We start from the raw sequence: 23,811 nt of genomic DNA on the forward strand, positions 1-23,811 counted from the left end.
TTATTGAAACACATTATTTATTAGGAAATTTATTAAAAATTGGCAGTTTAATAAATTAAGTACAAAATAAAAGTACATAATCCTATTTTCTCTTATATCTAAGTCATGGCGTGGACTCTTAAAGTTAGTAGGTATTTTAAGCGTAATTGACTAGAAGTTGAGTTGCCTCTTAGAAAGGTGAATTCATTCCCAATTTAGTACCGAAATCTAATCTTGCTCGGCGCTGATTTCTCTCATCAACCCTGAAAAAAATAATATATTGAGGATTATTTATTAGATTGACAAATTTGTTTTAAGTAGAAGTTTGACGACTCATTGGTCTAGTGGTTAGTACCCCTAACTGCTAATCCATGGGTCCCGGGTTCGATCCCCGGCTGAGACAAACATCGATGTGATGAGCAATGGTGTTGTGCTTAGGTCTTGGGTGTTTAAATATGTATTTATATGTCTATCTATCTATAATATGTATATATCCGTTGCCTAGTACCCATTACACAAGCTTCACCAGCTTAGCACGGGACTAGGTCAATTGGTGTGAATTGTCTTTAAAAAAAAAAAAGGTAGAAAAAAAATCTTGGTTTTTACTTTTGAACACAAATACAAACTCGAAATAAGCTCTGCTTGTCTATTGTTAGTTTTCTCAAATTCCTATGAAAATTTACAACTAGATACAATAAAAAGTATCGCTTATAAGGAAACACTCACTGTATCTCAAAAAATTTGATAAGTTCATTAAGTCCGAGCACGAATACGGGCGACAGTGCGTACGCGGCCAACAACGAGTTCGGAACCTGGTAGTGCGGGCATGACCATGCACCGCATCCGTACTCACGACCAGACAGCATTACGCCGCTGAATATCGATTGAAGGATTATTCTGAAAGAGAACTTATAGTATTTATAACATACAATGAAAGTTTTTAAGTATTGTAGACCTTAAAGTGAAACCCCAATATTATATTAATAACCTAAGATTGTTTATCGAACATGAACCAGTACGATATTCGCTTCTCAAGGATAACTTTTTCGACTGCCCTGTGAAGCAGTGTCGAATATTCTTATATACATATTATATAATTAACATACATATATAGTATTATATAATTAACGCAAACGGGAGCAATAAGCAACCTTAAACATCAGACAGTCCGTGCAAAATAATGTAAATGGAGAAGGGACAACTTTATATATTGTTTCGTGATTTGTAATTTTTTATATTAGGGAGCGTTCAAGTATGTAACGCGCCGTAACGTTTTTCTGTCCCCAAGTACAGTACTGAACCCAACTATAGTAAAACCTTTCGTGACCACCTAGAGTCTCTTTATACCTAAAAGTTACCATTATGTGGTGTAAAGTAATGGAAAGTTGAAAATAAATATTAACAATACGGCGTAATTCAATCCCCGCCCCCTATCGTAACGTTATACAAAAGGACCCCCCCCCCCAAATTCGTTACGTAATACTTGAACGCTCTCTTACCGTCAAAGGTCAAAATAACACCCAAAAATTGCAAGGGCAATTGCAATTATAAACTTATTTTTAGACTACCTGAGTGTGATTGTTTGGCTCCATAACTTTTGGCTTTCACTTTGTTTAATGGTTTCGTTTCGTTTGATTGTTGTTTCATAGTTTTTTTCCCTAACTTTTTAGTTACCATACCCGAAGTAAACCATTTTTTTGTTTGTTTGACTCTTTCTATTTATAATGTTTAAGCAATAATAATATCCGTTATATCAAAAACTTTGAATTTGACATACGGGAGAGAGGAGTTTGTTTGTCCGGTAATCGATCTCAAGACAATGCCAATGAAGTTCATCATCAATCTTATACATAAAGTATTTACTTACAAAACCACAACAGCCAAGCACCAAACGCGATTCGACCAAAACCCTCTCCGCCATAAAGATGAATGTCGGTGAACGAACGACAGAGATATTACAACTGAAATAAATGATTAAAATGACAAATCTCACATCACAAACTTGTCGTGAGCGTTGTCAAAAATGTAAAACTGTCAACTTTTACGACTATTTAAAAAAATAAAATCTTAAAATGTTTCTTTCAAAAAAATAGTTGATCACTTATTAACACATAACATTGTGCTTATCAGAAACAGACACACAGTCTGTTGCATTGAGAAAGCAGAAAAAAGCAACCATAACTTACTTAAATGCAAAGTGACCAGAGCCAATGTGATATGTTGTACCAGATAAAATCCATCATAGAAAATATCGCCCCAACCGTGCCAACTTCGCAGAGTCAAATCGTGTTCGATAGTGTAATTTCCTGTATTTATCGGATATACGAGCCAACAGTCTGTCGCGTTTGTTGCTTCCGCGATTTGCTCGCAAAAACTACGTAATGTAAATCCATACAAAGCAAGGATGGATATCACTGAGGGTAGGAATTTGCACGCGTAGCACCAAAACACGAAGAGCGCCATCTGTTGGGAACCATTAAATCAATGTATTTTAATATTAGATTAAGCTAAATTACCTTTTTTGTTATGACCACACTGTTACGTCATTATAGTTTGACAGTAATCATCTTACTACTTAATATAAATAAATTTGAAGTAGATAACTTTTGTGAATGAAATGACGAGTAAATGAAAATTATATTAGTTCGCATAACCGCAACCGCTTGAAGGACCTTGACAGCTCAGGCTTTTCCCGCAACTGGCGTAAGGGCGCCTCCTGCGACTTCGATTTGAATTTCTGATCTGAATTTCCTATGCGCGGGCTTCAACATAAATAAATAAAAAAGTGCGTGCGTACAAAGTACACGTGTCAGAAGTGAAACTTCTTTGGTAAACTAATTTTTAACTCTTGTTCATATTTATACAAATCTAAAATTTAGATTAGCGAGACTTACAGGGAGAGAAAAAGGAAGATATGTTAGGAATTTAATTATCAATACAAATTATAAATTTAAATTTATTTTTTAGATAAAACACGTGGCATTTTAATTTACAATAGTAATACATATAGTAAATTTTAAAATACTAATATTTCATAAATTCTCTACGAAATTTTAATTTTAAAAATAGAATTTCCATACGGTAATTCTCCCTTCTTACTCTCTCAGTCGGTCTCTCCCTTTTCTTCGACAAAAACGCTGCACATATTCGTGAAGCTAATATTATTATTATTGCGTTTCATACGTAAAATTTTTACCCTCATGGCGCATGATGATAAAGAAGAAAGATGATCAAAAAGAGAATTTTAATTTTTTTATTTCATAGAACCTGAACGTTCAAGTTGAACCGCTACCCCATACTTCTATCAAATATAATAAAAGTGATTTTATTAAGGAACTGTATATTGTCGTTGGAACTGATTTAGAATACATCAAGCAACTTTACGAAGTACACCAGCACGAGAAGATATTTTGACTTGACGTGGTCAATGTGTATACTCCAGATAGCTTACTATCGAGATATAGACCACGAATTTTTTTGTTTCGTTTCGATTAATCTTTTACAGGGAGAAATTATTTATTTAATTACGATAACCCACGTTTTATTTAAATGTACTCGCGTAAACCAAATCAATACAATTTACGTATTATGTATTTGAATTACCTTAGCGCTAAAGTCAAGAGGCGGACGTGTGGCAGCCCTTTGCATCACATGTCTGTGTGTTGGTGTGAAGGCTAGTGCCGTCGCTAGTAAGGGAACACTCGCAGCGCTGCTCCATAAGGCACCGCCAGGGGTCAGGGCCAGGGGAAGGAAGGCGTAAAGAGATGCTACCTATATATACAAATATTGCTTATTGTGATCAGCTGATGAATCTCATGCGATGCGCTGCTTTTCAGCTATAAAATCACGGCGCTCGCTATGTTTCAAAAACTCGTTTTGATTTATTTATTAAGGGGCTCCTAGACGGGCCACGAAAATGTATAGTTGCGAGGGTGTGGCTGGCTTTATTTTATTTTTGGAATATAGTCGGCAACGATGTAGCCACATATTTCATTGAACGTGTAGCCCGGGTAGACGTCACTTTATAAACAACATAGATCACTATAGAAATCATAGATAACTTTTACGTATAGACAAGTTAGAAAAAAGTAAAATTTATATTCACCTGTAAGAGCGATATGAAGCAGGCGCTGCAGATCCAAAATTGCGTACAATTCCAGAGACACGCTGTGAAATGACGCGACATTGTGATGAGAGTGAATAGCGACACGTCCGTCTCGCGCGCCATCTGAATTGGTATTGACGTTATAACAAACAAATGTGGGTAGTTTTAAATTACTTAATAAAAAACAAAAGATTACCGTAGGAATACTTTGCACTATATTTTTTCTCCTGTTTTAAACGAATAATAAACACACTATCATTTTAGGTTTAAAAACATCAACTACCTTCTGAAATTTAATCTCTACTCTTGTTAAACGAATTCTTCAAGTCTAACTTGAAGACACGTTTCCGAATAATAAGGCCTAATAGGGCCTAAGGCCTATAAGGGTAGAATTAGAGCCTTAGCGTGAAGTGAGTTATAGACTCCCGTATGAGCTGGTCCTTATAATAAAAATCATGAGGCGCTACAACCCAAATAGGTCTTCGCTTTAGATTGCCTCCTCCATCATTTTTATTTCATAGACAAGTTTTGTCTGACACACGTCGTTGATTTTTGGGTTTGAGACATGCAGTTTTCCTCACGAAGTTTGCCTTCATAGACGCAAGTGCTAATTGCGTACATAGAAATATTCCTTAGGAGCGTGGGTCGCATGCTAAAGCCAATAAGGCAACACAAAAAAAATGAGCAGGTTCTAGCAACGAATAAAATTTCTGATATTCTCTGTACTATTTAGAATGCGAAAATCGACGGGAACTAGTTATAACATATTTGTACCATACCTGTGGACTGCAGTAATTTGTGAAAGGATGGTGTTGCCATTTATTTTTTAACTTTACGGGCAGCGTGCGAGTAAAATATTATATGAGATATGGTAACACTAATTTGAAGACAACAACAGCTTTGGATTAACAGGGTAACTACTATTTTTTGTTAATTACTAGTTTATTACTACTAAAACATTAGCGGGTTAAGCAATAAATCTATACTAAATATTAACAAAAAGCAATATTATAAAATATGTACTTAAATTATAAATTAGTCCATGAAAACCGACAGCTAAGAAGAAAGGAACGTGAGTATCTTGGTAATAATTTATCATAGTTTTAGTTAAATTGTGGAACGCTCGTACAATATATAGAGCGAGCTAAAAACTTCCCAAAATCTATATTAATATTAAACGGAGAAAAGGTTTTTATATAATAATCTAAAATATTCACCGATTAAAAGATTAATAACAATTAGAATGCCTGAGTAACATGGGCTATATTCATTCAAAATATATAATAAGTTGGGAAAGGCCGCTAATTTATAGATTTTTTACTGAAACAAATTATTTAAAAAAATCTTTTATAAGCAATATTTGTTGGAAAATTGCCTGTAAGCAAAGGATTTTCATGTATACTAATACATTGTTTGCCAAAAATATTTCTCTTTAGTAAAAAGAGTTTTTAATACGCTGGTGTGTGAGTTACACTACGGCTTTGTAAATAAACGGTTTGATATATCTCTTACCGATAAGGAGCAGGGTAGCGAGTTGAGTGCCCGTGCAAGGTCAATAGGTCCGATACAGTCCTGAGGTAATTTGTATGGGGGCAGTTTTTGACACAACACTGGGTATAACGGTTCAACAGCCACACTGTAAATAAATAAATATATTTTAATCTACTTTTAAATAGATTAACAGTACTTAACAAAACTCGAGTCTCCTACTTTTATGTAAAAGGAGGTAAACGGGCAGAAGGCTCACCTGATGTTAAGTGATACACCCATGGACACTCCTAATGCCAGAAGGCACGCGAGTGCGTTGCCGGCATTTTAGGAATTGGTACGCTCTTTTCTTGAAGGAAAGTCCCTTCAAGTCGAATGGGTTCGGAAATACTTCAGTGGGCAGCTGGTTCCACAATTCCACATAGTGGTGGTGCGCGGCAAAAACTGTCTTAAAAAACGCTCAGTTGTGGAATAATGGACGTCGAGGTGATACGGGTGATGTAATCACCAAGCTTATAAAACTAAGAAAGCCTGATTTTCATACCTGGCATCTGCCTGCATAAATATTTCCATGTTAAGGCAATTCGCAGCTGAACCCATCACGCAAACCACTTCACCGTAATCCTGGAAAGATAATAAACTAGCTTATTTTCGAGAATTTACTTTATTTTCTAAAAAAAAACTTATAAAAAATTACAAAACTCTTAGGTTTTAATATTTCTTCAAGTAAATTCTTCATTTAAATTAACAAACAATAAACAAATAAACCTCGCCTTATTGAGGAAAAATATTGGAACTAATTTCTTCAAATGGCAACAATCTTTAAAATGTTAAATGTAAATTATTGATTGTCATTGTCGACATCTGTCAAAGTGTTGTGCTGCGTCTAATGTTAAATTACTCTAAGTTTTAAGTGCATTGAAATGGTGAGGACTAATAAACAATTATTTATAATAATATAACGAGGTATTTGTCAAAAAAGTCTGAAGCAATGGACTCTGAATAATGTGTCAAATGTCATGACAATATGTCGATGGCTATATTTAATACAGAGCAGGATTTAAAATATTATTGGTCTGGCTTTACTTAACATGAACTAATGATAATAAACATATGTAACTACATAAGTTTTTAATGTCAAATGTCATAAATCTGTTTAAACTATATTTTAGAAGAATACCTGCATAATCTGTATCATTGTTTGCACAGAACGCGGTGTGCAGTCTGTGAATAGTGAAACCAATAGTGGTACATTGTCAACTTGTTCTATATGGGGTCGAATATTCTCTATACCACGAGGTAATTTCGCCTGAAAATAATACATATTATCTCAATAGGTATTTTAAATAAATATAATTTTGCCTCTTTAAACTTCTCGTTAAAGCATCTTAAGTGCGTAGTATATAGTCCGGTTAGACATTTAAAATAACAAAAATTCCCGGAGAGCCAAATATTGGTATAGAGCTGGAGATTGCCATTACATTTTTTTTTAAATCCCCTACGTGTGCTACAAAAGTAATACGGGGTCAAAGGTCAACATTTGAGATTTATTTATTTTTCTCGAAAATTTTAAGATTAATCAATATCAATAATAAGGTAATATGATATTACCTATATTACTAATATCTCATCGGTAATGCAATTATAGTAACAAACACAGTAGTAACTTAATTTACGTTTATATCAAAAGGCCGAGACATTACATTTATGTACCAAACAGTCTGTTCCGTACCAGACAGTCATAACAATTCTGTACCAAATAATATTCATAAGAAATCCTGAAACAACGTACCCGATTGCTCATATCGAAATGCAGCGGTGCGGAATGGTCAGTGGAGTCTGTAAGACAGGACAGGGAGCGACAGGCGTCACCCGGGGACTCGGTGCCTTCGCCCTCCAGCACTGAGTCCGACCTCCCGCCCGGTATACTGTTGCGCTCTAAATGCTAAACCACGTGTTAGTCCTACTATGCTTTAGGTAATTTAGAGTGGATTTTTAGGTTATATATTTGTTATTCTATATGGATAGGAATGTTACTAAAAAAAACGGATATGTACAAAAGATTGTCGTATAAAAAACATTTGTGAAAATATGTTGCATACAAATTATTTCATTATGAAAATGATTTGAGGCAATTAGCTTGTCTCTCGTCAAATTTATTTTAATTTTTTTTTCCCTTTTTTTTCTATATTCACATTGTGGTATTAGTTAAAAAAATGCATTTTCTCAAAAAAAAAAACAGTGCAAGTTTGGGGTGTTTAAAGAAGAATAACCAGGCTACATACAGATGCTTACCTTCAGCGCCGTCTGTGTTGTTATAGAGTGTCGATTCTTCTTAATCTCATTATCAAATTTGACCGTGCCCTGTTCCAGATTAATAGCACCCGGAGCTGACATCGACAAGGCTTTGGAGGATGTCATGTTACCGCTGTATACGTAATCATAGAACATATCTATTAGGAAAGTGGATTACCGCTATACTGACTGATTTAAATGTCTTGAAATTACCTTTAGGCCCTTTCTCCACTGCTCCGGTCCGGCGTCGGATACCGGAATGAGTCATAAGAAAAATATCGGAAGGCCGGATTGCGCTTCTCCACTATATCCGATCCGACAATAATCGATACTTGTATATTTATCATGCAACACTTATATTAACCACGTTAAACCCATATACTTTATTTTATTAATAAAACGTTCTACATTCTGAATATTTTATTGCCCTAGCAAGTTTATTACTTTTTTTATATTGTCTATGTTAAAATATTATAATCATCTTAATAAATAGTTCACTAATACTATGGGTATAAAAATATAAATAAATAGCAACCTAATTTGATTTGGTCCAGGTTATCCAGATTCTTTCAAATTAAACAAAGTATAAAAATAAACCTGTGAATAATAATTTATAACCTCTTGGATACTTGGATAAACTTGGACCGATAAAACGTCGCGTTCCGATCTAGCAAGTTATCGGATCGTTAAAAACCGGATGCCGGAGTAGTGGAGAAGCACGTAAGTACTGTTGTGAGTTTCTAAATCGGATCGGTAATTAACGTTTGCCGGACCGGAGCAGTGGAGAAACGGCCATAAGGTAACAAAAATACGTACCAAAATATATTTAAATTTAATTTAATATAAAAATACAGGGTAACATTGTCAGTGACATCACAATAAGCTTTTTATTAATCATGCAGCAATCTCGAAGTTTGATTAGCTTATATTATGTTTTTTCTATATCAACTCTTAGAAGCTTTTATATATTATAAATATATATAGCTTTTATTTTATAACATAAGCATATTGCCTGTATCGATTGAATACTGTGATTAGTGGGAAAGTGATTCATGTAATGAGTGTGCCTGACTTGGCGAATTTCAGATTGTAGGATCAAAATTCACCAATTGTCTAGATTCCTAGAAACTCGGTTTCATTGATAAAATGTTGTAATTTTGTGAATAATGAATAAAGCTTGCAAATTATAGCATGTACAAATTGTGCAAAAAGCAATGCGTAATTAATTGTGATAAATGATAAAAGAAGCTAATCTTGCATGTCACATCTCTTGATAAAGTCGCGAAAAGTATCAAAAATGATCCTAAATCTTGAATAAACTCTAATGGTCAATAATAAATAAATACTCCAAGCCTCAAATAGTTACAGAAAATTGTATTGTATAAGTATCAAATGAGGACGAATATAAATAAGAAGACGTACTTATTCAGACTTACAGTGCCACATACTTTTATTGGCCGGTAAGAGCGTCGCTGTCATGGATATTAGTACGTCTAGTAAATAAAAATTTGAAGTCATGGAGGCTATTAACTTACTGAAATGTCTTAGTAAAACAATGTATACTAATATCTAGAAAATACAGTTCTAGGCTTAAATAAAAGTGACTCAAACTTAGGAACAACTCATATGATAGGTTTTGTTACCTGTACTATTAATATAATATCATTTAAGATACGTAGCTAGCGGAACCGTTCGACAATTAAAACTATGCTATTGTAATTAATAATGTAAGGAATAAAAATAAATACATGTTAGTTGGATTTCTATTAGATGTTCGTAGATAGTAAAATTATTTATTATACGCACTAAGAAATTTGTCTGACATTTCAAAATGGCGACGGTAGTACTAATTCATCATTCAGCCGCCGGCCAAGAAAAGTGTAGCCCTGTACTCTAATTAAATTAAAGAGAAACCCTGTCAACCTCAAGCAAATCTTACAAACGTTTTATCTTAAGATTAAAATTATAAGCGTACTTGATATAACCCTAAGTTATATAAAGAAATGTTTATACAGTACAGTATGAAAAGGAAATCAAGAGATATGATTTGCAAATGCAGGTTAAAGAGACGAACCTATAAGGAAAGACGTCACCCGTATCGGGCCTAGTGAGTTGCGTAGCGGTGTTAGGTCGCTCGCGGATCAACGTTTGTGACGACAAAGGCGAACTCGGCTTGCTGTAATGTTTAGTCATTTCTAGTATAATCTTTATATTTACAGGTGATTTTGTCGCTAATTAAACTTCAGAATTATACTTTAAAAATCTCCTATGCAGAGCATAGTAAAATAAATAACGACCTTGTTCGCTGGAAATACGTGCGTATACGTATACGTAAATAGACGTCCTATACGCAAACTATTAGCATGCAACATTTAAACTTGAGATTCTATATAAAAATAAGTAGAATAATCTAAAAAGTAACAGGAGTTAACATCAACTATTCGCAAGATTGAAATTAACAGCATTCGCTTTAAAATTAAAAGAAAATGTTGTGTATGAGTTTATTTAATTTGAAAAATGTGGTTAGTATCACACAGTGGACCCATTTAAAAAAAACCATGTCTTTGCAATAATTGGTTCATTTGTTTAAGTCTGTAAGCGTAAATCGTTGACTTATCTTATTAGTCGATTAGGTTAGATTATATATTCACACACATTTATGTTAATTTCCTGAACAATTTGCAAGCAACATTAAACCATATCTTCTGTTGACTGAATTTACTTCGAATGAATTCTGTATTAGTAAATTGCGTATAATTTCTTAAGTAAATGCTTTGCCTATATATTATCTTGACAACGGAAACTGATTGATGATGTATAAAGTCCCGTAACTGTCAAATGGATGAATTGCGGGGTACCTGAGATCTAAATTTTTTGGGCTAAAACGCCTAACTTCACAATAACCACCTTTGCGATCGAATATACGTAATATTCGTTCGAACGCATTAAAAAAAATTAAACAATTATGTATATCATCGTGTAATTCTGTGTTTTAACACTCACCTCTGCTGCGGTTGGCTCATGAGCGATATGTGGCAGTTCCAACCAGACTCCAGTCCCATTTTCTCACTGAAAACTCGAGATCTCAATTCGTTCTCTTTACTGAAATGTACAAAGCGTATACACGCTCGTTCGAGTCTCTCAATCAACTCCACCATATCGCTTTGCGCCTGGTACTGCATCGTTACCATACCTATGAATACCTGTAATGTTCCGTCACCAATAACAATTGCAAAGAAGAAATATATTCAAACTTTTAAATTGTATAATTGTATTTCTTAATCTATTTTATAATTGTAATGATGTGCACACTAGTCATTGATGCACGTGTATTGTTTTGTATTTCGTGTGTGTCTGTATGTATGTGTTTCGTTAGTATGCCTTTATAAAATAAATAAAGTTCTAATAATAAGTATTGCTTTTCGAAAGTTTTTTTAAATAAATTTGGTATTGTTACTTCAATAACAACTAAAATAAAACGATTAAATCGATTCCAATACTCTTAACATGATTCATACATATACATGTCCCCAGAGCAGTGTTGGCCTAGTGTCGTCCTTGGGGACGTAGGTTCGATCCTCGGCTGTACACCAATGGACTTTCTGTCTATGTGCGTATTTAATACTAGCTTGTACGGTGAAGGAAAACATCGCGAGGAAAATAAAAAAATATCAAAAAAGTCGACCGCGGTGTGTCGAAGTGACTATTAAAAATGAACAGGTGAACTAAAAAGGTTGTAGCGCCATTGGAATATACACGTTCCCATTGTACATGTGTTGAATGAACAGATTTTGATGCTTTTTTATGTAGCAAATGCACTATACCTGACTCAAATTAAATCAATTCAAAACGCGCCACCTTATTTTAGAAGAAGAAACGGACTACTCGTATACTCTAAATGTTTTATTTGAATGGGTAATAAAAATATTTTTTGACGTTTGACATTACCTGATTACACTGCAAATCAAAGAATCCGTCAACGTCAGTTACATCGTCATCTGTCACTTCATTGAACAGTAGAGAATCTGAAATAGAATAAAAATATTGTCAAAACAGTATGGAAAGAAGTTCAACAGGAGTAAAAGGTGTCCAATATGGAATTGAACCGCCAAGATTGGAAAAATTTAGAAGAGGCCTTTGACGAAGGAAAAATGGTAAATAAATAAATAATAAATATAGTAAATATTATATTACTTTATATTTAGGGGTTATTCTTGGTGTATTTAAAATATAACTGATTTTTGAAGAATGCATTTCGGGAGGTCTAACAATTTGATAGTTTCATGACTGTTTAATTAATTCGCGGGATTATTACGATGGTAAACAAAATGATATTGATACTTTGTTAAGGGTTCTAACATCCTTTTATCGATACTTAATTTTTAAATTAAAAATGAGTTTCATTATCGGACGTTAAGGCAAAATACAAAATACCATCCTCGACGTCCGACAACAGATCGTTTTTAAGGCAGTTTTTGCCGCACGACCACTATATGGCTGCCCATTGAAGTATTTCCGAACCAATCCGACTTTCTTCAAGAAAAGAGCCTACCAAATCTTGAAAGGCCGGCAACGCACTTGCGAGCCTTTTGGCAATGGGAGTATGGCCTCCTGCCCGTTTTCCTCCTGTTACATAAAATTGTTCTATTATAATTACCAGTAGAGTGAAAATGCAGCGCGGGCGCATCCGCCCATTGTTGTGAATGTGGGGCGTACAGTTGTCGGCTATCCGCTGGTAGCTCTAAGTAGGTTTGAGCTAAGGTAGGGGTTATACTACGGGTCAATGGTCTGAAAATATCAAGGAAAATATAAAAACAATTAAATACCTCCCTGTTGGACGCACAGGTGATTTTTTTTTTTAAATATTTAGAAAATAAATATTGCATAGGAAAAGGATTAAAAAATTATTTGTTTTCACAAGAAAATAAATAACTATTAAATTATGATTTGTTGTATTTTTTATACAAAATAACAGCATAAATATTTATAAACATAGTATAAGTTTCAATCAGTTAAGTAATGTTTTGTCCCATAAAAAAATAAAAACGTTCTAAGTTTCATTAAATTATATATTTATCTCATACGTTACCATTTATAGTTTATTATTAAGTAATTTGATATTGTAGGTGTAAGGTAAATAGGTAATCATTTTTATAGAAAATATAAAATGTATCGAAAGTACTAACTTATAAGCAAATGCGGTACAATATGCGGTGAGTGAATTTCTCTGATAAAAATCGATAATTTTCTTCCTATCTGAAGGAGATATGGGCGTCAAGTCTTTTCCATTCCAGTAGTCCACACACGAGTCTAATACTATATCTGCTGTGCCCTAGAAATAGTAATTTGTATGGGAATTAATTTTTCTTAAACATTTCTAATAATAGCGCCATTTGCGTAAAAAAATTCAATAAATAATTCTTCAAGTAAATAGCTTTATTTTCTATTTTTTGTTATATCTGATTAGTCAAGTGTAGATCACAGAGAAGACACTATTTTAGAACGTCACTACTCAAACAAATCAAGAACTGTCATTTCTTTTTTGTAGTTTGACATACTTGACAGCTGTCAAGCGATTGTGAAAAATATAAGGATTTATATAAGGAAATAAATAAATCTTGAGCTAGTATTTTAAATAAATTATTAAAAAATTACGCCAATAAGTTGGGGCAAAAAAAAAGATACTTTTAAATCTCTATGCTCTTTACCTGTGTCAACATTTGCAACTGATGTGCTTGGTCCTTGACAATGACAGCCAGCATATGAGGTAAAGGCACCTTCACACGCGTATTCAAATGTAAAGAGCGGACAAAACGTGTTTCGCGCCTTATTGTGTCTGCTTGCTGGAAATTATTGCCTCAATATTTTTAATGTTTAAAACAATAGGTAGTGAAAATTGAAGGCGGGAAACTTTGGCGTCGTCACATTGACCCTTTTTTTAGCGGGTCATACTCAAACTCAAAGTAATTTTATTCATAAAGGTAAACAAGTACACTTATGAATTTACGTTAGAAGAAAAGGTGTTTAATTGAATTTACATTAACTAGCAGTTCGCAAGTCAAAGGCGTAGCGCGGGCAAGGAGAACTGGCAAGAAACTCTCCGCCACTCTTTTTAATCACCAAGTTTTGAGATTGAGATTGAAAATTTTATATTGAATTTTTCAACGTGTGTTTGTACTAATTTTGTTGTTAAGACGTCATAAGAAACACTTACAAGATTTCTAAAGACAGCTAAACATTCCTGCGTGGTATAAGCATCTGCCACGGCGTCAGTAAATCCTATTTGCTTCGCGAGTTCACAAAGACAACGACGATTGGTAACAGGTACCAAGTCTTCACTGGAATAAACAAAAATATTATTATATTCGTTCAATCAGTGTTGGACTAGGCTTTAGCGTGCGACCCGTACTAGACTATCTAAAGTTAGTAACTCTTTTTTGGGAAAAGGGATACTCTTCTTTAATAAAATTCCAGAGGCTCTTTTATCTCTGCCTTTTAATAAATTTAAGAAATGTATTAAAGAAAAGCCGTGTAAAAAGGCTTACTATAAAGTTAACGATTATCTAGTTGATAAAAGGGCCTGGGACTAGTGCTAGACAGGCTACAGGCAGGCTGAAATTTGCATATTTAAACAAAACACCAACGTTTTGTCTTTCGTTCTGCATCCCCAGAAGTTTTTTGTCTCTATTCAGTATAATCTTTTAACTAGTAAAATTTAATAATCTCACACTAAAAAACAGTTTGGAGTCTTAACATTTCACTAACCATGTATTTTTTTAAATATAATACTAAATTATTGTTAATATTATAAACACATAACCCCTTTAAAAGTGTAACTCACCTATACTGTGCCTCGCACGTCAAATGTGCGCAAAAGTGCGCGTACGTGTGCGTATGAGCGGGCGCGCACGTATTAAGCAAGGCGGCCAATCCCAACGGCTTTAGGCGACTTATGTGCTGACGCCAACGTTGTTCGTCAAATTCTACGCGAAATGGCGCATTTTGGTCATGTGTCAGGTCTAGAACCTATCAATGGATAAATATAAAATGGAATTCTGCATATAGGTTTTAACGGACTTAAGTTTTTAAAAATGAATAGTTATAGTACCAATTTTAAGAGCAGCGTGCGTTCAAACCGCGGCGTATTTTTATGCGCAGGTAACTAAGTAACTAAGGGAGCGTTCAAGTATTACGTTACGTATTTTTTTTCCTTTTGTAAAACGTTACGATGCGGGGCGGGGATTAAATTACACGTTATTGTTAATATTTATTTCGACTTACACCACATAATAGTAACTAAAGAGTCACTAGGTGGTCACGAAACGTTTTACTATACTACTATACTAGGGTACAGTACTGTACTTGGGTACAGAAAAACGTTACGCGCGAGTTACATGGGGGGGGGGGGGGGGGGGGGTGTCAATAATCTTCAGAAACTGCGTTACGTAATACTTGAACGTTCCCTAAATCGCCTGAAACCTAAAATTCCATGACAGTAAAATATAAATATTTAAATGATTTGTAGACAGGGGAAAAAAGTATCAATTTACAATATCACACACTTTTAGCATTCTGTACAGTAGGTAATTATTTTTGGACAGTAGTATCGCTTTGTTAGCGCCACTCCAGGAGCACACTTTTTCGCGCCATTAGTATTTTTAACTTAATTATTATTTTAGTGAGAATTGAACTGAGAAACTTCAGCATATGGCTCGTGTGTTATCGAGTTCAGACAATTCACTACTTTAGGAAGTGTTCAGTATTACGTAACGCAATTTTTGCAGATTATTGACCCCCCCCCCCCCATGTAACTCGCCGTAACGCTGTTCAGTACTCAAGTACAGTACTGTACCCAAGTATAGTAAAACGTTTCGTGACCACCTAGTGACTCTTTAGTTACTATTATGTGGTATAAGTCGAAAAAATATTAACAATAACGCGTAATTTAATCCCCGCCCCGCATCGTAACGTTTTAGAAAAGGAAAAAAATTCGTTACGTAATACTTGAACGCTCCCTTATTCATTTAATAATATACAAATATATTTAAAAAATAATACCTCAACTATCGTTGAAGGTTCCGGCGTGTTTTTCTCTCCTAGTTGGTCCAATGTTGTATCACTATGATGACCCATGGAGCCCACTAAACTAGTTTTACTCGAATTGTTCGACGTCGGGCTTGAATTGCGAAGAAAAAAAACTTTCTCCGCAGTCGGGTTGGGCCAGGAAAGAATTCCTTTTTTATCTACACAGCATAACGCCTGAAAATTATGAAAATCTTAATTCTCAAATCTGCAAACAGAAATTCAACCATTCACGGTAATGGTCGATTTTACGTAAGAATTTGTGGTGTTAATGGGGAGTCTACTTAAGTAACAATTCAACCTATTCATTTAATACAAGTAAATTCAAAGATTTTTCAACTGAATTTTATAAATTTTTGAGGTATTCAGGCTTAAAAATTATATACATTTTAATCGAGAGTTCTATCTTTATAGCATACAATGTTTATTTGACTTGAAATTCCCCAACATGTACTGAAGACTTATATCCTAAGAGCCCAGGGCTCTTTGCTTAGGCCAGACCTTCGTCATTTTATAAAAGCTGAAAGTTCTTCTGTGCGTGTCCCCTATACAGGTAAGAACGACCAGAGACTATAGAGTTTGGGTAGTGGTTACTTTGGCAGATAACAGGTAGTAAAGGTGTATAAAATAGTACCTTAAATCCCTTAAACTTAAAGTATAAAGCTCAATTTTTTTATATTTTATTAGGGATAACTTTATAAATATCGTCATACATTGTCGGACACTTATGACAGTTGCTTCCCCCTGCCAGACACATTAACTAAACATTAATTAATTATAATTATACTTTCGTTAGAGTATAAAAGCTAAATTTTATATATGTTACTTGGGGACCTATGAAAAAATGATACCTCAATAGCCGGACAGTTTCAATGGTTTTTACACCCTGCCAGACACATTGAAAGTCCGCTGTAGGTCCGAGCGCGAGCGCTTAGTCTTTACTACCTGTTATCTGCCAAAGTAACCACTACCCAAACTCTATAGTCTCTGGTCGTTCTTACCTGTATAAGGGAAACGCACAGAAGAACTTTCAGCTTTTATAAAATGACGAAGGTCTGGCAGTCCTGGGCTCTTGATCTATTAAGTAAAGTGATCTACCCTTTTTTCAAAATATAATACATAAACTACCCACACAGTGAAATGTACATATACATTCGTTTTCTGTAAAATAGTATATGACAATAATAAATTAGGTTTACTTAGTTAAATGTTTTTAATATTTTTTATTGACTTTTCCTATTGTAAATGTTTTGTTTTTAATATGTATTCCATCTTTGGCATAGTTGTATCTTTGGTATAATTGTTTTTTGTTATATATATAATTAATGTTAGCTGCAGGAGTACAAAATAAATAAATAATAGAATATTGCTTTAACTGGCTGAAAACACTATTATTTCGGATGCAACAACATTAAATTCACCTACCGATAAGGATCCTAAAACGTGAACAATGTTCGAGGTACGGGTGACCATATCTTCTCTGCCTAGGAGAATATTAAAAAAAGTCTTCCCAAATGTCCGAATTCCTCGCGGGTGTAGCGTCGTTTCACTGAGTGCCTGTATCAATGGGTCACTGGCATCCTCAGATATGGAGCAGGACTTTGGGCGTACATACTTTTGACGGACCTCGGATATTGATTTGAATCTGTGGGTTCAATTTTTTACATATAGTGCTTTTCATGAAAGAAGTCCCGCGGTGATTTTTGGAACTAAATTTGACAGGTCGGCAATGTTTTCATTCGTCGATATTATCAAGTTCGTTTGGTGTGGTAGATTTTTGTGAATTTTTAACTAGCTTAGTGCATTTTAAAGATTGATTAAAATGCCAAAAGTTGTAAAAAGTTCGGCTCGAGAAATGATATTAAAGGTTCTGTGAAGCGGAACATAAGAATCAAGGTGTTTTAATACCACCAGGCACCAAACAATGTTCGGAAGAGAGTTGGCGCCATATCAGGTACTTTTTAGAGTTGCTATTTAATAATTTTTTGCTGTATTGATGGGACTTTTATGATATAAATTCGTTATTGCGACCAAATTGAATAAATACATAACGTGATGAAACTAGGTAACTGAAATTAAAATATATATTACATATAACATAAGCATTATAGACTTAAAGTTACTATTATTTTTAATTGTTCATAATTTAATTGCAGGTGTGTCAGAGAAAACTGTAACAATAATTACAAACGAAGGTAATAGCGGCGTGTACTTCGAAAAAAATTGTAACCCAACAATTATGTAATAAAACTCTGAATAAAAAATTGTATTGCTTTTCTTTACCCTATTTTCTCATCTTTTCCCTGTAAGTAGGTAGAACACCGCTAATATAAGTAAATAAAAATATACTTTTTACATAACAGAAATATTGTTTCATCGAAGTATGCAGAAAATAATATTATTTGATAAATTACATCTGCTAAATGTAAATAAAATAGGTAAATTTTTTACTCATAAATGGCAACATTACGTTATGCGATTGCAGCGCCGCGTCTGGGGGACTTCTTTCATGAAAAGGACTATACTTATTCAATACTAAATCAACTAAAGCATTCATCTCTTTTTATCACAGTGTAAACACAATTGAACGGAAAGAGACATCATTTCGTTAAAAATTAATTTCAATTAAATCTAATTAGGTGTGTTCAAAAATAAAAATTACTACTAGCAGATTGAGGGTACTTCCAAATCTGTAAATAAAGTCGTGATGCTACATACTAATATTGTTCAGTTCTCGGTAGTATAAATGAACACAATAAAAAATGCCAAATTAAAAGGCGATCAATTGTCACAATTCCTTTAGTTTAAAATCTATATTTAAATAAAAATTTATCGTAAAATATGTTCCTAAGCTCAAAACTCGAAGACAGCTGGACCAATTCGAGTATTTTTTTTTATTCTTCGAACTTCTAGAAACGTATTTATGGAAAAAAATGTAGTGTTATTTAGTACTAAGGTTAGCAAAATGTTCCATACGTTCGGATGTGGGCTTTGTTATGTAATATTCAAATTTTACACTATGACATATATAAAAGAATAATAATTAACACTTTATTAATATCATTAACATAAACAAAAAAGATCAGACAATAGTTTACCTTGCCAGTCCATAACAGTTCAGCGTGACCCATGCGATTGGAAAAATTATTTGCAGTAGTGGAAGCGAAGCGGCAATTGTTTGTATGAAATATATTTCAGTCCAATGTGTAACGCCCGGTAAGTGATAAATATGGCGAAACAAACAAGCCACTACCATCAACAGAATAACTAATGGTAGTACTATCCCCTCCATAACCTTCACTGTGCACTGTAAAATATCATATTTCTATAAAACAAGCTATAGCCATGTATATTATTTCTAGGAAACATTTTTTAGTTCAACAAAAATAACTATTTACAATAATAAAAAATAGGGGTTAATCGTAGAGGGTAGATGAAAATTAAGGTTCGTATGTATTTTTGTATGCTGTATCATAATAAAAAAAATTTTTGGGCTGGACACCCCTTATCACTTAGGGGTTTGAAAGATAGTAGCCGATTCTCAGACTTACTGAATATGCATTAAAAAATTCATAAGAATCGGTCGAGCCGTTTCGGAGGAGTATAGGATGAATATAACTTGTTTTCATATCACATATTAATATTTAATAACACGGTATGTGTTGCAAATACAAGCGGCCCGTCCCGGCTTCGCACGGGTGGACATTTTTTGTAGATATTGATATGTTCTTTAATATTGTGGAACATTTTTTTGATCTATCATCAATAGTTTTCGCAGCGCTTGCGATGAAAGATATTTTATAGGCATTTTATTTAATATTTAAATATTTCCATTTATATATTAATCTGTGATAATGTAGCAATCAAATGATGAAAGAATTTTTAAAATCGGTCCAGTACTTTTTGAGCCAATTCGTTACAAACATACTTACATATAACAAGTAACCATCACAAATGGACAAAAAATAAAATTAAGGTAACTTACCAAATATCTCTGTTTCTCAAAGACTGTAACTGGTCGAATAGTGGCTTGTTCTAGGGCTAGCTTCAGATTCTTTAAGTATGGAGTCTCCAGCATTCGATATGCTTTATTCTGGTGTGGGACACGAGATCTTGGTACACTTGAGTTATCTTTAACCTGGAAGATTAATTTTATTTGTCATATCCAAAAAAAATAGTGTATGTTTTCTCATGAATAGACATTATTGTATCTATTTTTGAAGATCTAAGTAGATTATCAGCCTTATGTGCCATTGATATACATATATTTTCAAACTTATTTGTGCACCTTATAGGCCGCCAATCCAGGAAAGGAACATGATCTTTGTAAGTCCGGATCCAAGTAACATTGATTTTGAAAAAATTATATATGCTTACCTAAACTTTAAAAATCAAGCAAAACCTTGGCAAACTCTATGGTTTCATAGAAATTAAACAGTGAATTACTCTGATTTTCAAATATTAGTGATTTATTAATATCTTAGTAAAAAAATACTTCCTTACATAGTCTAGAAAGATAATGAAAAGAAGCTACTTTAAAAATATCAAAGACAATTTGAGTTAAGATATTAGAGTAATCTACAACATTTATTGACCTAAGTATATGAATAGTTTTAAAAAATGTTAGGTGATTATTCATTCAACAATCTGACATCCCTGAACTGCCAGGCCGTAGCCATGGGCCATACACTTTTCTATATATTGCTAACCTGTGATGCTGGTGTGAATATTTGTCCAAAAAAGAGCTCTGGGTCATCTGAATTTAGTCCTTGACAGTGTCCAGGCACTTCCTGCCCTGGTCTTAACACTATAACATCACCTTCCACTAACAGTGCCCATGGCAGATTCACAATAGTGCCTGGAATATATTATTGTTAGGTATTCATAGGTTTGTATAAATACCAAATGTTTTTTTTCAGAGACCTAACACTATATATACCTATATATATTTAACACTTAACTACACTTTTGATAAAAAAACATTACATTGTTATTATAAAGACATCACACACATGCTTTATCACATGGTCTTAATTGATAATAGATGTAGCCTTTTGTTTTAAAAATAAGCCTAAGGGGGGGAATTTAACGCCAGAAGTGCAAAAACTTTTATTATTACTTAAGAAACTTTAAACTAATCTTTCTATAAAAGTTTTAGTGATTAGTCCAAAAATCATTTCTTATTTACTCAAGTTAAAAGATTTATTATCATGTAAATTTTGTTTTTCATAAAAAAATACCATCTCGATATGTCCACTGTAGAATAACACATGGTGAAAAGGGAGCACACAAATGAGGGTAGTATTCGTTTTTCCAAAGGCATTGTTGAATTGCTTCATTTAATGTTTCTACAAGGAAAAATTCATTGTTTCAATTCATATATTATCTAAAGTATTATGTTTTATAATTAAAAAGTAACATATGCACAATAATCAGGGAGCCAACTATAAACCAATATCGTAGTGATACAAATATTAAGACATACAGAATGTAAACAAAATAATAGCAAGTTACTAGCTTCCATATTCCTAAACTTATTTTTTTCTACAATTTGAATTTGTTCTATATACTTACCAAGTACTTTTGCTACTCTGTGAGGTATTTCATTTCTATGTAAGTATTCCTCATTTAATGCAACCAAAAAGTTTACAATTAATATAAAAAATAGGAACAATGCTTCCCATAGTAAGTAGCCTTGAGCCAACACCGTGCCATCTATTAAATATGTTAGGATCAAGCAAATAATATTTATAATTGTAACTGTGTATGCTACACCCGATAGGAGTACTTTTTCTGATGAAAAAGATATAATGTTACGTATAACATCTAACCTGGAACATATATTTTTTCTGTTATTATATGATTTTTTGTGTTAAGTAATGCCTCACAAGATTATGTCAATGTAATTAACCAGGTAACTATATATGTGGATAGCATGTGACTTTGCACAAATACAGTACAGCAATCATAGCATACATGGAACTCATGAATTAATTTCAGAGAGTTATGGCTAGTTTTTTTTAGTTAGCGTAAAAAATAGTTTCGAGTATGTATTTGTTTGTAAAATTCGATTGAATTGACAAAGGTAAGAAAAGCATAGAAGTATAGGCACAACCTGAGAGGATTCTTCTGTTTATGTTCTTTGATTACATTATTTATATCATCACGTAACTTTTGTAATGATCTTTTAGTAGAATAACCAAGTATTTGCTCATTATCACCCATTTTATTTTATTTTTATAACATGTACGCATAATTGATTCCAATTTTTTTATTAAATTTTAGATATAATATTTAACATCACGCTAATTTTTGTATGCAGGTATTAAAACCGCAATGATAATTTAAATAATAATTGATATTTCGGACATATTATTAAAATAATAAATGTAATTTGAAAAATTATGTAAACCTGACTTTTGTTTATTGTTTATACTACTGCCACAGATTGAGATAAGTTTAAACTGTACAGTGAGTGTCTTTGATAAACTTAGATAAAGTTCTATAGATTTAGTCACTGCATAGCTAATGGCACTCGGCTGATAGTCTGTGCGGAAACAGAACCGTCGTGGAATTTAAGTCGCAGCAGTGCTAAACTATACCTTTTATACCTTTTTTTATTATATTGAAACCGATACGTTAGAATACCACAACATTAATATTGATAGTTAATATGATGCATGTAGTCCATGTATTATGTACTATTTGTTGGTAAGCACGGCAGGGGCTTGAGACCAAATCACTTTTGCCACAGGCGTGACGCATTAACTTTAAACAAATTCGTATGGAAACGACAGTTAACAGTAGCTCACGCTTTATCTCATGAACATTTACAGACAAATTCCTTTGCAATTGTGGATCCCACCTGTCAAAGAATATAGTTGTTTGGTTGTAGCCTATTATAAATTATACATTTATGTATTTAGTATGTTGTTAGCATTACAATGTCATTTTAATTATCTTTGAATATATAGTTTTTCATATTTTTTTACGAATACTTACACTAATTTAGAATTCAAGCCTTTTCTCTTATACAATGTAAAAAAACGTTATTCCATTTTTTTTGATAGTGCAAGGATATAGGTGTAGTTTGCTCATTATCGTAACAGTACAAGGTAAAGGTAATTAATTAAATACACAATTTTTTCATACAAACAAATTCAGGTAGAAATTGGTCGATAAGTTTAACACCATTGCAAATTCGTTCATACTAGATGACGGTGAAACACGGTAACGCAGCGCATTGGCGTGCTAGTTCGGTAGGTATAAAAGAATAGGTACTTACTGGGGCGTAAATATTATCGCTTGTTTCGAAATAATAACAAATTCAGATTAAGAGGACACGGTTGTTTATTTTTTAGATGTTCAGAAGTGATGTATCAATATCGTTATTTTTCATCGCAAAGTTCCTTACGGTAGAATCACAAAACATATTATCATCAGCGAAAAATCGGCAGCGAGGTGCTTTTGATGTTTCTAAAATTGTATGTAACGCGCAAATTTCCTAGAACTCTAAATACCTAACTAAGATAAATGTATCTTTGTAATAAATTCATTAGGTTCACGTTTGATTTGGTTAACTCACATAATTATACTAACATTAACCATACGTATTCTAGCATCATATGATTTTGTGATCTTCATTATTAAGTTTATCTTTTTTGTTCAATATTATATAAAATTGAGAGGTATGTGTGTGAGGGTCGCATTTTATCACCTTCACTATTTAACTTGTATACCGATGTAATATTTTCCGAAGCATTAGATAATTGTCCACATGGCATAGCAATGGTTGGCAAACAACTGAATAACTTAAGATACGCTGATTACATGACCTTAATCGCAGAGAGCCTCGATGATAC

General features: G+C 33.4%; 1 protein-coding gene across 4 annotated transcripts; it reads right to left on the reverse strand.

Annotated features, from left to right (window-relative positions):
* Nucleotides 1–12: 12 nt before the first annotated feature.
* Nucleotides 13–22,393, reverse strand: LOC125057676 (transmembrane protein 94). 4 transcript variants are annotated; one of them, XM_047661471.1, is made up of 28 exons: nucleotides 22,065–22,393; nucleotides 21,524–21,780; nucleotides 21,190–21,297; nucleotides 20,659–20,807; nucleotides 19,935–20,087; nucleotides 19,048–19,256; nucleotides 17,375–17,594; nucleotides 15,926–16,126; nucleotides 14,709–14,893; nucleotides 14,082–14,205; nucleotides 13,576–13,710; nucleotides 13,054–13,199; nucleotides 12,525–12,655; nucleotides 11,816–11,892; nucleotides 10,871–11,070; nucleotides 9,942–10,043; nucleotides 7,868–8,000; nucleotides 7,365–7,517; nucleotides 6,753–6,881; nucleotides 6,117–6,196; nucleotides 5,597–5,720; nucleotides 4,864–4,914; nucleotides 4,085–4,207; nucleotides 3,583–3,750; nucleotides 2,166–2,442; nucleotides 1,847–1,940; nucleotides 706–876; nucleotides 13–242 (listed from the first exon to the last, which is right to left on the reverse strand). In XM_047661471.1, the coding sequence occupies exons 1-28, from the start codon at nucleotides 22,172–22,174 to the stop codon at nucleotides 170–172; spliced, it is 4,083 nt and encodes a 1,360-aa protein (XP_047517427.1). In that variant the 5' UTR covers nucleotides 22,175–22,393; the 3' UTR covers nucleotides 13–169. The 4 variants fall into 4 exon arrangements, with proteins under 4 accessions (XP_047517427.1, XP_047517429.1, XP_047517428.1 ...); XM_047661473.1 differs by lacking the exon at nucleotides 9,942–10,043; XM_047661472.1 differs by lacking the exon at nucleotides 4,864–4,914 and having other exon boundaries at nucleotides 22,065–22,392.
* Nucleotides 22,394–23,811: the final 1,418 nt, after the last annotated feature.

Source organism: Pieris napi, chromosome 17, assembly GCF_905475465.1.
Source record: "Pieris napi chromosome 17, ilPieNapi1.2, whole genome shotgun sequence".
In the NCBI taxonomy this organism is placed as follows: Eukaryota; Metazoa; Arthropoda; class Insecta; order Lepidoptera; family Pieridae; genus Pieris; species Pieris napi.